This window comes from Ursus maritimus, unplaced genomic scaffold (genome assembly GCF_017311325.1).
Source record: "Ursus maritimus isolate PB19 unplaced genomic scaffold, ASM1731132v1 scaffold_22, whole genome shotgun sequence".
NCBI lineage: Eukaryota > Metazoa > Chordata > Mammalia > Carnivora > Ursidae > Ursus > Ursus maritimus.
The window spans coordinates 3,427,521-3,441,452 of record NW_024424675.1 but is presented as its reverse complement, the minus strand read 5'-3'; the positions used below and the strand labels follow the sequence as shown (position 1 = coordinate 3,441,452).

General features: G+C 37.5%; 1 protein-coding gene across 2 annotated transcripts in view; it reads left to right on the top strand.

The window, feature by feature from the left end:
• Positions 1-13,932, top strand: part of XRN2 (5'-3' exoribonuclease 2) — an 82,737-nt gene that overhangs the window by 55,871 nt on the left and 12,934 nt on the right. For both annotated transcript variants that reach the window (XM_040637897.1, XM_040637898.1), the window contains 3 exons: positions 5,163-5,231; positions 5,329-5,460; positions 6,447-6,574. In XM_040637897.1, coding sequence (XP_040493831.1) covers positions 5,163-5,231; positions 5,329-5,460; positions 6,447-6,574 — 329 coding nt within the window. The remainder of the gene's footprint in view (positions 1-5,162; positions 5,232-5,328; positions 5,461-6,446; positions 6,575-13,932) is intronic.

Sequence of the window (13,932 nt, the reverse complement as noted above, 5' to 3'; positions counted from 1 at the left end):
CACTCCTCAGAAATCTTTGGTCTGTAGTGTCAGTGGAATTACACTTCTTTGCTTTTTCAAGGCCTGTCATCGTTTGGCAGAGCCATAGCTCTGTGCCTGAATCCCCACAGTTCCTCAAGGACACCTGCCTCCTCCTCCCATTGACCTCTGTACCTTCCTTCCCTTGTTTGGAATGTTAGTGCCTTTGTAGCCTATCTTTCATAGCTTTTCTTCTCTTCTGAAATATAATCTGGAATTTATATAATCTTATATGTTTTTTTATCAGCATTGTGAAGTTTTGAGAGTTTTTTGTTGGGTTTTTGTTTTTTTTGTTTTTTGGGGGTTTGTTTCTTTTTGGTTTTTGGTTTTTTTCTCATAGCACCTGGCATAGTTCTAAACCTGTGTAAAAGCCCAGGTGTTCATAGTGTCAAAGCCTAGTATTTGCCAGTCTTCCAGGAGCCCTTACTCCTTCAGAGGAGGGTTTCTCAGACTTTGTATGAATCAGGCAAGGGGTAGAATGTTTTATCTCTTCAAGGAGGTTTTTTAAAAATGTGAATTTTTAATGTAACCGTTTCTGTAAGACTCATGGTTGGCAAGCAGGTAACTTGAAATCAGAAGCCTAGAAGAAGTGGAATACATACAGTCAGTGACAGACTTGATGGGGAAAGCTCTTGGGAGGGTTTAATTTCCACTGCCTGGTTAACGTCTTCTGATAGAATGTCAGAAGACATATTAAGTCCTATAAAGTCTTAAAGTGCTTTAAAATGTCAAGTATATGAATCATGAAGTTTTTCTTACAAGAACAGTTTGCATTGGTATGCTGATTTAGCATTAATTAAGGAATGTATCAGGGAAAGGTAGAGTAAAAATATGTAACTTGATATTTGGAGTTTTCTGCTATCTTTGTGAAGTGTGCTAGCACTTAAACAGTAATAGTACTTAAAATAGCATTTCTAAGGATAAGTCTTAAAGTGAATTGAGTTGGAAAGAGGTGTTGTACATTCCATTCCTTTTCTGTGGAGACTTTGCTATAGTATTTTCTTCTTACTAATGGTGTCTGAAGTGCTACTTGTAATACAAATAAAAGCACTGCTCAGTTTTGTTATTTTCAACCATGCTTAGGTTTACAGTTTTTATATTTTGTCCTTGGTGTGTTTATGATGACAGTTAGGTGATTAAAATAATAGGGAAGTTCCCTACCAAGGGAAAGGCCCATTATGCTAGTCCTGGGTGGGCTAGTCTGGTAGATAGGAGCGTAAGTCAGCGCCGTGCCACCTGAAAGAAGTGAAAAATGCTTGCATTTACAGAGTTAGATGAAGCTAGATGAAGCAGTATACATCTAAACACAGTTCTCTTACCTCAGAGGGGCCACCTGTTGAATCTGTAAGCTGTTCTGTTAACTCATTTCCTCTCTGAAGGTGCTTTTGTCTTATCTCAGTGTTACTGCTTTCCCTCCCCTGACGCAGTCCACAGTTAAGCTGTTTTGTTTCTGGTGGTAGAAATTTGTCAAAGAGTAATCCGTTTTTCTTCTTTATTATTTCTATTTTATTTATATATTTTATTATAATAACATAATTTCTTTTATTTTAGTTTCTCTGTTTATAAGAATTTTAATTACATAAACCTGAAAAAAATGAAGGAACTTTGAAAGCTTGGCTCTCAGTAGATCAGTAGATTCCCCTCTGGGACTTTGATTAACGGGCTCTTGCCTGGTTTATGTGTTTCATTTTTTGGAGAGGTTTGTTTAAGTTGTGGCTGGTGTTTCACGTTGGAAAAGTACAAATGAGTTGTGCTTTTCTTTTGTTCTTTATTTTCTAAAAATATAATAGTTCTTAGTATATATTTTTGGGAACAAATTACTAAGAAAACCTCTCAGCCAGTGAAAGCTTAACTCGTTTTAGGAGAGAATAAGTCTTCAAATTGTTCTCAAAGATCCAAGGGAAAAGAATGCTTTAATCTTTGAGATCAAAAATAGTATCGCTTGTCCCTTCAGTAGGGACCTCCAAACTTATTTTTAGATGCTCCTTTTCTGTCTAATGGTTTTTCCCTATGAAGAAGTATATAGATCACTCTGTTGAGTTTGGGTTCTGAGGGTGGTAAGTAGGGGAGGTGTTGGAGATTTTTTTCCTATTTTCGTGGAAAATTTTTCCCTTTAGAACATGAGCACGAATATGGAATTTTTAAAGCAGTTTCATTGAGGAACAATTGACAGTAAACTGCACATATTTCATAAATAAATGGGTTTGTTTTCTCAAACACTGGTTTCAGCTGTCTTATTATGTCTCTTGCAACCATTGTCCTTCAGGAGAGATTATCTCTTCTGCCTGGGAACTCGTTACCTTAGCTGTTTCCTTCATTTAGTTTCCATCTTTCTGTATATGACTTGCAGATCTTCATCTCAAGCCCTCATCTGAATGTGATCTTTAGTCCAATCCAGCCCTGCCATTTCTTTTGCCTGCCCAGCATTCCCACCTCCAGCGCATATTGAAGGCCCTTACCTAGATTGTATTGATGATCTTCTTTTGGTTCTCTCCCTCTATTCTCTTACACACTGCTGCCAGGAGGTTCTTTTTGAATTGCATTCTTGATCTTGTTTACTCCTTCACTGACTGCCTGAAGCGATTTCACATTGTGGTCAGAACAGGCCCTCAATGACATTAACCCAGTTCAACCAGCCTGTGTTCCTGCCCACTTGTATTCACAAACTTGCTTGCTCCGATCTAGCTCTTCTCAACCGAGGTCCCACTTGGGAGTTAAGGCTTGAGAACTTGGGGTGCTTGGGTGGCTCGGTTGAGCGACCCAACTCTTGATCTAGCCTGGGATCTTCATCTCAGGGTCGTGAGTTCAGCTCCTGTGTTTGGGCTCCACACCCAACTCCACACCCAACTCCACTTAAATTTAAAAAAAGAAAAAGGAAAAAAAAAAAAAAAAAGCCTGGGTGTTTGGGTGGCTCAGTCAGTGGAGCGGTCTGCCTTCTGCTCAGGTCACAATCCCAGAGTCCCAGGATTGGGTCCCACATTGGGCTCCCTGCTCGGCGGGGAGTCTGCTTGTCCCCCTAACCCTCCCTCCTCTTGTGCGCGCTCTCTCTCAAATAAATAAATAAAATCTTTTAAATAAATAAATTTTTAAAAAGACCGGAGAACTTAAAGCATTCATTGCATATAACCAGTCGGTTTGTGTCCTACTCCTTTAGAATGGGACTAGTTATGTATCTTCCTTGGGAGAGTTGAGGTTGTAAACACTCAGATCATTTTTATAGGGCTTACTTCTCTCCCAGATCCACATTGAGAAGGCTACTCCAATTAAACTGAGCTATTCCTTGGTCCTGGAACCCCTTTCCATGTCTTGGTTACATTTATTTCCTCTCCCATTCTGTAACCAGTCCTGTCCCACTTTATATCATGGCCTCTTGGATTATGTTTTCCTTGGGCCCAGGTGAAAGAATCTTCTTTCTCCCCCATACACATATGCTTTTATCCCACGTTCACAAAGATGTGTGGAAAGATGTGCACACACATGCTTTGACTCAGCGTCTTTTCTGTGTCTATTGTTGTCTTTTCCACTTGCTTATGCCAATGTTATTAAATATTTCCTATTTCCTTTATCAGAAGGGGAGGCAAGCTTGATGCCTGGCTAGCATTTGTACCCCCATGTCCACCCTGAAACTGTGTATGCCGTGGGAACTCTTAAAGTTTGTTTGGTAAACTGCTGAAAAGCCCTGCTGACACAAAGATAACTGCTTTGAGACGTTCTAGTTCCAAGTCTTGCTTTATTACTGATTTCTCTCTTTACTTTGTATCTGGAAGGCCCTAACGAACCCCTGTACTTAACTGCCATTTTCTCTGTCACCCTATTAAACCTGTAAACACTGCCCTAAGCCACTTTGCCTAGTAGAGATTTGAGATAAAGATGGTTGCCAGTGAAGAGTGAGATATAGGAGGAATGGATTCAGTAAATGAAGTATTGTTCAGCTGCTCTTGGGATCTGCATTTTTATTATAAGTGAAGTTATTTTTGTGTACTTAAAATATATAGTTAAATCCCAGTGGAATGAAAATAGGCCCTAATAATTTAAAGTGGCAGTATTTGAAGAGAAAAAATTAGCTATCTAAAATGTTAACCAGTTCAATAAAACCTTCTTGAATTAAACTTTTCAACTGTAATCATGGAGGAATTTCAGAAAATATTTAAAAAGCACAAAGAAGGAAAGGAGACAATGTTACAAAGAATTTCACTGATAACTTTTTGATGAATATATGTCTAGTCTGTTGTGTATGTATTTTCCTCATGTCAGTAGGTATTCTATTACTAAATTTTTTGAAATGTCAATTGAGGATTCCGTTTTTAGGGAGAACCATAGTTTCTTTAACCAATCCACTATTAATCATACACTTAGGTTTTAGTTTTTTAGCGTTAATACAAATGCTGTGAGCATCTTTAGGTAGAAACCTGGTACAGATCCAGAGTTGTAGAAGAGGCATTGCTATATCAGAAGGAAAACTTAAATACCTACCAGCCTTTGGGACACACAAACCCCACCAGAAAGGAAGCTTGATCCAGGTTATACTCAACAGTCTGAGTGTACAGACTTATAAAATAAAATGAGCCTTTGTGAAGTTTTCAAATTGTGACTGTTCCTGATATAAGAGAAACATAAAGAGAGCACGATACAGAGCTCCAACTGGGAAATTTAATGTTTTTCCCCATAGATTATTTGTATTCACTTTCTGATTTTGCAAGTGTGTTTGCATCTTTTCTTTCTTTCAAGAACAACTAATTTTCCCTAAGATGCTGGAGGGTAAGTCTTTGCCCCACACTAAACAAAATGAAAGTTTTTTTTTTTTTCTTTTTTGTTCTTTAAACCTCTTCCATCTGTCTCCAGTATCCTGTTGGAATTTCTTGAGATTTGAAGCAGTTTCTGTTGCTTCTCTCTGATCACCCACTGTTAGCTAAAGCATGGCTTTTCCCACAGAGAAAGTTACATGAAGGCTGTGTACTAGGAATTAGCAGCAGTTTGGTGAAAAAGATATTTAGCTATTTGGTGAAATTATTGAATAAAATAATTTTTGGAGAAGACTTGAATTTTAGTTATTTTTTTTAAACATGAAAAGTACCTCAGTTTACATAATAATTGAGCCAAGGTAATATAATAAAGTCATTAAATTGTATGTTGCTCTCTTCTAGTATTAATTTTAAAGACCCACAGTTTGCTGAAGACTACATTTTTAAAGCTGTAATGCTTCCAGGAGCAAGGTAACAATAATGTGGCTATAAAATATGAACTATCTAGTTTTATTTTGTATGCACAATGCTTATCTCAATACTAAATACTGTATTTTCAAATGGTCAGAAAACCAGCACCAGTACTGAAACCTAGTGACTGGGAAAAGTCCAGCAATGGGCGGCAGTGGAAGCCCCAGCTTGGCTTTAATCGGGACCGGCGGCCTGTCCACCTGGATCAGGCTGCATTCAGGACTTTGGGGTGAGTGGTAGGTTGCTATCCTTTGTATGTTTTGCTTTTTCTGAATCATTCACAAGCATTAAGTCAGAATTTATGTTACAAATACTTACGAGACCATTAAATGAAACTATTTGGCAAATATTTTAATGATTTTGATACTCTTGTGCTCTTCATTTTTAAAATTCACTTCTGTTTCTGTGGTTTATGCTTAATGTGTTTGAGAATTCTGTTATCTTCTGTTAAAAGGTTTTCCTATCTTTCTGACAGATCTTTCAAAGGAATAAAACATTCTCTTTACTTTCAAGAGAGTTTTAGCTGAATTAATATATGGCAGAATCTTGTTTAAAGTGTTAATCAGTACTTTACAATATATGACACATAATACATAACAAGTACATAATACAATATATGATCAGTACATGAAGATAACTCTTAACTTTGATCCATATTCCTACTTCTTGGAATTTATCTTGAGAATATAATTTTAGAGGAGCATAAAGTTATATGCCCAAATCTGTAGTGCATTGTTATCAATAATAGTAGTACTAAATGAGAGGAATGGTTTAATAGGAGACATCACTGTGGTAAAGTACTCTATAAGTATACATACTATAATTATGAAGACTATGAAAAATATAGGGAAATGTTTAATAGAATTGAAAACAGCAAGGTATAGAGCAGAAGTATATATAGTGACAGCAACAGCATGGGTCCTTGAGGGCAAAACTGAAATATACAAAAAAGAAAAGTAGACTCACTCTTTACATGAAGTAATTAATTAATACTTAAATAATTATCAGTAAAGAATCTTTGGCAAACGAACATACGCTATCACCCTTACATTGGCACTGTTTTCAATTTTGTTAATCATAAATCTTTGAAGTTTATATTATCTTAATCAGATCTAGTAGTAAAGAGACAACTACTAGCATTTATTTAATTTATATCAGCTGTCATGTGATGGATCTGTCTATAAATTTTTTTCTGTTGGTGGGGCTCTTTTACAGCCATGTTATGCCAAGAGGCTCGGGGGCTGGCGTTTACGGCAACCCTGCACCACCACCTGCAACGTATCAGGGGAACTTATATAGGCCGCTGTTGAGAGGACAAGCCCAGATTCCAAAACTTATGTCAAGTAAGTTTTTACAAATTGATTATTTGACATGCTAAATTAAATATTACAACAAAGGTTGGTTTCTAATCTCATTGCTAAAATGATTTATCAGGGCAGAGATAGTGGACTTAAAAACATAATTTAGAAGAATTGTAAGTGAATGTAAAGTCTTTCAGATACTTTTATCTTGGCTGTATATAGTTAATTGAATAATGTGAATTGGATTTCTTATTTTCATCTATAAATCTACAGTGAACATATGCAGAAGGAGGTGTGTGGAGTGAACTGCTATTTATTCCATTAATACAAGTATTGGGGCAATTAAATCAGGTGCAGTAGATGAGGAATTGCAACCTCTTAATCAGTTCAAAGACAGTAGTATCCCTTTCGTGATGCACATTGTAGCTCAGGACTACTTAAGATAAAGCCAGGCATTGCTTTAGGTAGGAATACTCCTTTAACTCTGTGGTTCTGTGAAAATCTTGGCCTTTCCCTGACCCCTTGTAACCTGTTTTGTGGATAGAAGTGGTTCAGAAGGGGCATCTGGGTGGCTCGGTCGTTAAGCATCTGCCTTCGGCTCAGGACATGATTCCTGGATCTTGGGATCGAGCCCCGCATCGGGCTCCCTGCTCAGCAGGGAAGCCTGCTTCTCCCTCTCCCACTCCCCCTGCTTGCGTTTCCTCTCTCGCTGTGTCTCTCTCTGTCAAATAAATAAAATCTTAAAAAAAAAAAAAAAAAAAAAGTGGGTCAGAAATGTTACCCATTGAAAATAATTACATGACATTTGTTTTACAGTGGAAAAGGAGAAGAAAAAAATTAAATGTTAGACTTCTCATAGATTTTGTATTAATTTTCAATTGTGTCCCCATTTTGTTATTTTTTGAGCTCTATGGCTGTGTTCAAGTCATGTGCCAGGTTCCAAAACCATCTTCTTCCTAAAGCCTTTGCTTCTTCATTCCTGGACCAAACCAGGACAGCATGGCATTGGGGGAGACACGACACGTGACTGTGGCAAGATGCCAAACATTTGTTAAATCTGAGTGTTATTTTATTAAGTTTCCTTCTGATTTTTGGAAATATTTCATGCAAATTAAATTAACAAAAACAGAGGGGGCTGCTCTGAGAAATCTTTTTGAACCAAAGTTGTAGTTGTCAAAGAAATACCAGATTAATGTGAAGATTGTTGGGAAGTATTTATCCTATGCGGCTACCACTGTTTTCATGCTAATTAAGTTACAACTCCCCCCCCTTTTTTTTTTTTTACCTGAAGTCCACCCCAGATTTTCCTGGTATAGTACCCAGGAGGAAATGGGCTCTGAAAGTCTCATTCTCTCTCAGAGCCCTCTCTTTTCAGTGTATTTTCTCTGTCTGTCTCTCTTTTTCTCTCTGTGGCTTTATGACATTGAATGGAGCATTATTAAGACTCCACGAAAACTATGGAGTTCAGCAGTTTTATTCTATTTAGTGAAACACAGAAAGGGCACGGTTTAATGGGCCTTATGGGGATCTGCTTGGTGCAGTAGTTTACTTAGCTGCTTTTCCCCCAAGATTTGGCAAATAACATTTCTCAGTATTTCCATATATATAATATCAAGCCATGCCACATACAACAGAAGAGTCTAATCACTTTGAAAGAGCTACCTATACCCTGATATTTTACTAGTAAATGATGAAAGTATATCCAGCTTATTGATAAAGCTAGCTGTTTATTGACACATTCCTTATCAGTTCCTTTTTTATGGCTCTTCACCATACTTCTATCCATATGTACTTCTATCCATAATGGTATCACAGCTTCCAAATAGGAAGAAAAAAAATTGAGATGAAGATGCTAGAACCAAGTATTATCTTTGTGGCTTAGGTTAGCTAGTATTTCTCAAGATGATGGTTATGAGGCTTTTCTGAGGTTGTTGCATTGAATAAACTTTGAGAAATTTGGAAAGAGGTTTGAGCAGCAAAGGTGAAAAAAGCATGTGTTCTCCTTCCATTTCATATTTCCTAAGGCCCAGTCACTGGGCCTGCTGCCACCATAATCTATCCAGATTATCACCCAGACAGCTACTTAAAATCTTTGTTTTCCACTTAAATTGATTTATTTTAAACATAAGATTATATCAAAAGTATATGATGTTATGAGTTTGATGTGCTTGTTGTATTTTTTCAAATATACATAAGAATACTTAACTATGAAGATAAGTGTTGTTCACAATCTCCAGAAATTGATCTTATGTACAGTTTGTGGTATGTATACCACACTTTGGGAAATGTTCCCTAGATCTTTTAGGGAATCATAGGCCCATATGAGAATCTGTAAAAACCACGGACTGCCTTCACAGAAAATCACTCACTCAATGTGGCATTCATGTAAATCCAAGTGCCTCATTCTTAGATCCCCTTCCCTCCTGCAGGATCCGTCTCCAACACTAAGAGTAAGAAGGAAGTCAGGAAGGTCTTTTATTTATCAAGGTCACACCAGAGGTAAAGAATTTCATGTCTTGGGGTGACTGGGTGGGGTGACTGGGTGGCTCAGTTGTTAAGCGTCTGCCTTCGGCTCAGGTCATGATCTCACGGTCCTGGGATCGAGCCTCGTATCAGGCTCCCTGCTCAGTGGGAAGCCTGCTTCTCCCTCTCGCCCCCCCCACCCCTGCCACTGGTGTTCCTTCTCTCGCTGTGTCTTTCTCTGTCCAATAAATAAAATCTTTAAAAAAAAAAGAATTTCATGTCTTTCACGGCCTGTAATTTTATAATTCTTAGTTTGTCTTTTTTGTAAACAGTCAACTCTTAATCAGTATCTGTGCATTTTATTTCAAATAGTGGGGTCACCTCTCCCTTTTTATTGCCTTGAGTAACTCATTTGCTGTTACAGGTCATATGAGTGACTTTAATTAGAATCTATCTATTCCAGTCAGAGTCTCTGTTTTAATTTACATCATTAAAAAATAGGAAATACGTTTTGTAAAGTAGGGATTGACTTAGAGCAAGAAATGTGTCCATCTCTGTGTGGTGACTTGTAAACATTGAGCCACCTGAGCATTAGTGCTGGGACTTCCAAAGGGGATGGGAATGGTAGGAATGAAAGTTTATGGGAAAAAAACAGCAAGAATGTGCTATTCAAATTGAGCCTACAGATGGGAATTTGGGATACTTTGGGCTGAGAAAAAAAGAGTTTGAAGTATACGGCAAAAGTCAGGTGGTATTAAGCTTAGAATAACTGGTACAAAATTCTGGGAGTGTAAATGGGAACTGGTTATGAGAGTGGGAAAGCTGATTTTTTTTTCCCTCCATATTTTTAGTGACATTTTAAATGGATTTTAACTGTAGTACATGTTAATTAAATAAAACATGGCAGATAATAAAACATAAACACCCATAGTCCCACAGTCCTGCAATAAAGCAGTAGTTTCTTTCATTATATTCCTATGTGCAATTTTTGAAAATTTGATTATTATACATGTATTTTCACATATACTTTTTATTAAAATGCAGCATATATAAAGTTCTGAGTCATAAGTGTAAAGTTTAATTAATTTTTATGAAATGAACACATTCATGTAACCACTACTCTGACCAAAAAGTAGAAAGTGACCAGTCCCCGGAAGCTCCCCATTATGTTCTTTCCCAGGTGCCACTCCAGCCCATTAAAGGTAATTACTCTCCTGACCTCAGTGTCATTGATTTGTTTCATCTGTTTGTTTAATGGACTCTTAACACGATTGACCTTTTTGAAAATTTAACCTCTTTTGTTTGATATTTTGTTTCTGAGATTTATCCTCATTGTTGCTGCAGCAGTAGTAGTTCACTCATTCTCACGCTTCCCCTGCTCCATCAGTGACTATGTCATCATTTCTCTCATTGGAGTTGTGTCTGCGTTGGTTCCCAGTTTGGGCTTTTGGAGTAGTACTGCTGTGAAATTCATGTGTCTTTGGGCACACATAAGTAAACATCTCTGACGGGTAGGTATGTATCTATCAGTAGTAGAACTGCAAGGCTAGGGTTGTGGGCATATTCAGCTTTTGTGAATAGAAGTGCCAGACGCATTTCCCAAGTTAAATTCAGTTTATACCAATTCACATTCCTTTAGCAGTACAGGGAAGGTCCAGTTGCTCCACATTCTCACCAACCCTTGGTATTGTCAGTCTTTACACTTCTAGCCATTCTACTGGATGGGTAGTGGTCTCCTGCTGACATTTAATTAACATTTTCTTGATGCTCTGATTGAGCTTTTTTCATGTTTATTGATCCTTTAACATTTTTTTGTGGTGTGCCTGTTTGAGCCTTACGTCCATTTTTCTATTGGGTTGTCTCTTAGGGGTTCTACAAAAGAATGCTGGTTATGAGATTTTTTTTTTTAATTGAAAGTACCTTTTCCTTTCCTTTTTCCACTTGATAGCTTGCATTTTCGCTTTAATTGGTGCCATGTGAGGAACAGAGGTTTATGCCGACATTTGGGGACTGTGGGTGAAGAGCATGTGGGAATTCTTTGTGCTTTTCTTGTAGCTTTTCTTAAGTCTTGAAATTATCACAATAAAAAATTGAGGACAAAAATATTCATCGATATTTGATGTGTGTTGATGTTTTTAAGTAGTATTTTAAATGTCATTTTCCAGTTGCTTTCTTGTATGTAGAAATAGATTTTTTCATATTGACTTCGTATCTAACAGCCTTACTAAATTCATTTATTCTGAAAGTTTGTGTGTTCTGAACTTTTTGCCTACATAGCCATGTCATCTTGCAAGTGATGACAGTTTTGTTTATTGACTTTCTGACTCTAATGCCCTTTGGTCTTCTTTTGCTTTATTGCACTGACTAGGACCTCTGATGTGATTGGATAGAAGGGTGATGGTGGACATGCTTGTTTCATTCCTAGTCTTAAGGAGAAAACTTGTAATACTTCACCATTAAATAAGAAGTTTGCTATAGGGGCACCTGGGTGGTGCAGTTGTTAAGCGTCTGCCTTCGGCTCAGGGCATGATCCCGGCGTTCTGGGATCGAGCCCCACATCAGGCTCCTCTGCTGGGAGCCTGCTTCTTCCTCTCACACTCCCCCCTGCTTGTGTTTCCTCTCTGGGTGGCTGTCTCTCTGTCAAATAAATAAAATCTTTAATAAAAAAAAAAAAAAAAGGTTGCTGTAGGTTTTTTTCTTTTAGATAAGAAACACTGGGGAAGTTTCCTTCTGTTTCTTGTTTCTAGTGGGTATTAAGTTTTATCAAATGCGTTTCCTCTATCTGTTGAGATGGTAATAGTGTTTTGTTTTTCTTTCCTTCTGTTATGTGGTTAAACCAACCTGGCATTACTGGAATAAACCTAATTCAGTGTGATAATAGCGTTCCTTTTTATATGCCACTACCTTCTGTGTGTCAGTATGTGGGGTATTTTTATCTGTGTACTATGAGAAATTAGTTTATGACTTTGATTTCTTTTTTTTTTTTTTAAGATTTTTATTTGTTTATTTATTTGATAGACACAGCGAGAGAGGGAACACAAGCAGGGGGATCAGGAGAGGGAGAAGCAGGCTTCCCGCCCAGCAGGGAGCCCGATGTGGGGCTCAATCCCAGGACCCTGGGATCACGCCCTGAGCCTAAGGCAGACGCTTAACAACAGCCACCCAGGCACCCCTCCATTTTGTTTTCTAATATACTCATGGATTATTTAGAAGCAGATTGCTTAATTTTTAAGCATGTATGCTTTTCCTAATAATCTTTTAAAATAGAGTTCTTTCTTAATTTAACTGAAGCTAGATTTCTACAAATTGTATTGCTGGGTCAAAAGGTATGCTGACTCGACTTTGGTGAATATCACGACATTAACCTCCAGGTAAGAGTATACCAATTTACACTTCCTATAGCAGCAGATGAGAATTTCTAATATCTCAACTCCCACCAAGACCACATTTTTACCATTTTTTTAATGTTCCTGCTAATTTGATAAGCAAGGAATAATGTATCTTGTTTTAAGGTATACTTTTTAAAACTGCTGCTTCAGTCATATTTTTTACTAACCAGTTTTTCCTTAATAAATTGCTTGTTCTTGTCCCTTGCTGATTTATTAATTTATGTGCAAGTCTTTCTCTTTATTTATAAGAGCTCTTTAAAACTCTTTCTGAGTAGAAGAGTGCACAGTTACGTCTCCTTTCTAGAACCACAGCTCTGTTGGTTTTGGAAAAGATTTGGTGGTTGTTCTAGTTAGGGAGGGATAATGAAGGTCTGAACTGATCTGTGGCAAAGTGAATTGAAAGTGGAGAAGATAGGAGAGGGGGAACTGAAGGACTGGATAATTGAATATGTTACTTGAGGGAGAGAAGATGAGGCTCACGTGTGTACTGTGGACAGCTGGGTGGCTAATGAGAATTGGAAACCCAGAAGGGTGAAGGAATATGGAAGAATATGCCGAGTCTGAATTTTGTGCAGGTTGAAATGCCTGAAGACCTTGCAGTTATCTGCCAGCAGTTAGTAAAATGGGTCTTGATTCTTGCTCAGCAGAGAAGAAAGGGTTGGAGAGAGAAAACTGGAAGTCTTCTGAGTATGAGCCGGAACTATAAAAGCTCAGGAAAGATTTGGATAAGTTCATGAATTTTAATTGCCCTTGGTTGTAAGAGAACCCAGAAAGCTTGGGGTTGTGAGGGTAGACTTCCTTGAAGGCAGCCATGTCATTTCATAAGTTGTTCCCTGCTGCCTTTGTAGGTGTGTTGGACAAATCATTGGCCTAATCTAGAATGGTCATTGCAGGGTAGTATATTGATCACAATTATATGATGAGCCCAGACAAATGCTGCCTACTATCAGGAAAGGAAATCTCATGTTCTGTGATGTTTGCTTCAATAGTCTTTATACGTAGTTCAGCATATAATTCAGTTTTTGTTTTCTTTTAGTTTATCGTTGTTAACACTTTTTTAGCATATTTATTTCATGGTCTCTTGTAACCTCTAGATTCCATATTTATGCAAACAGAACTAATCCCTGCTTACCTGTCAGTTAACTCAGCCATCCATCCGTTTCTCTCTCTTTCCTACTCTAATTTTTGATACTTTATATTTTCTTTTGAATACTAAATCTTTTAGGGTAGTATTACCTTTTTAAAAAGAGCTGATTATGGGGCATATGGCTGGCTCAGTTGGGAGAGTATGCAGCTCTTGATCTCGGAGTTGTGAGTTCAAGCCCCCATTGGGTATGCAGATTACTTAGAAAAAAAAATGGGAAATGTTTTAACCAAAATTTTCCTTATGTTCTCCCCGTGAATCTGTGTGTGTCAAGATAGTAACCAAAGTGCATGTGTTAAAGTACATTTATTTTTCCTTCCTTTCTTAATTAGATGTGTGGAATAATGTTAATTCTAAACTTTTGAAATGTTGAAAGTAGTTTTTAAATCCCTAATCCTGCCTTC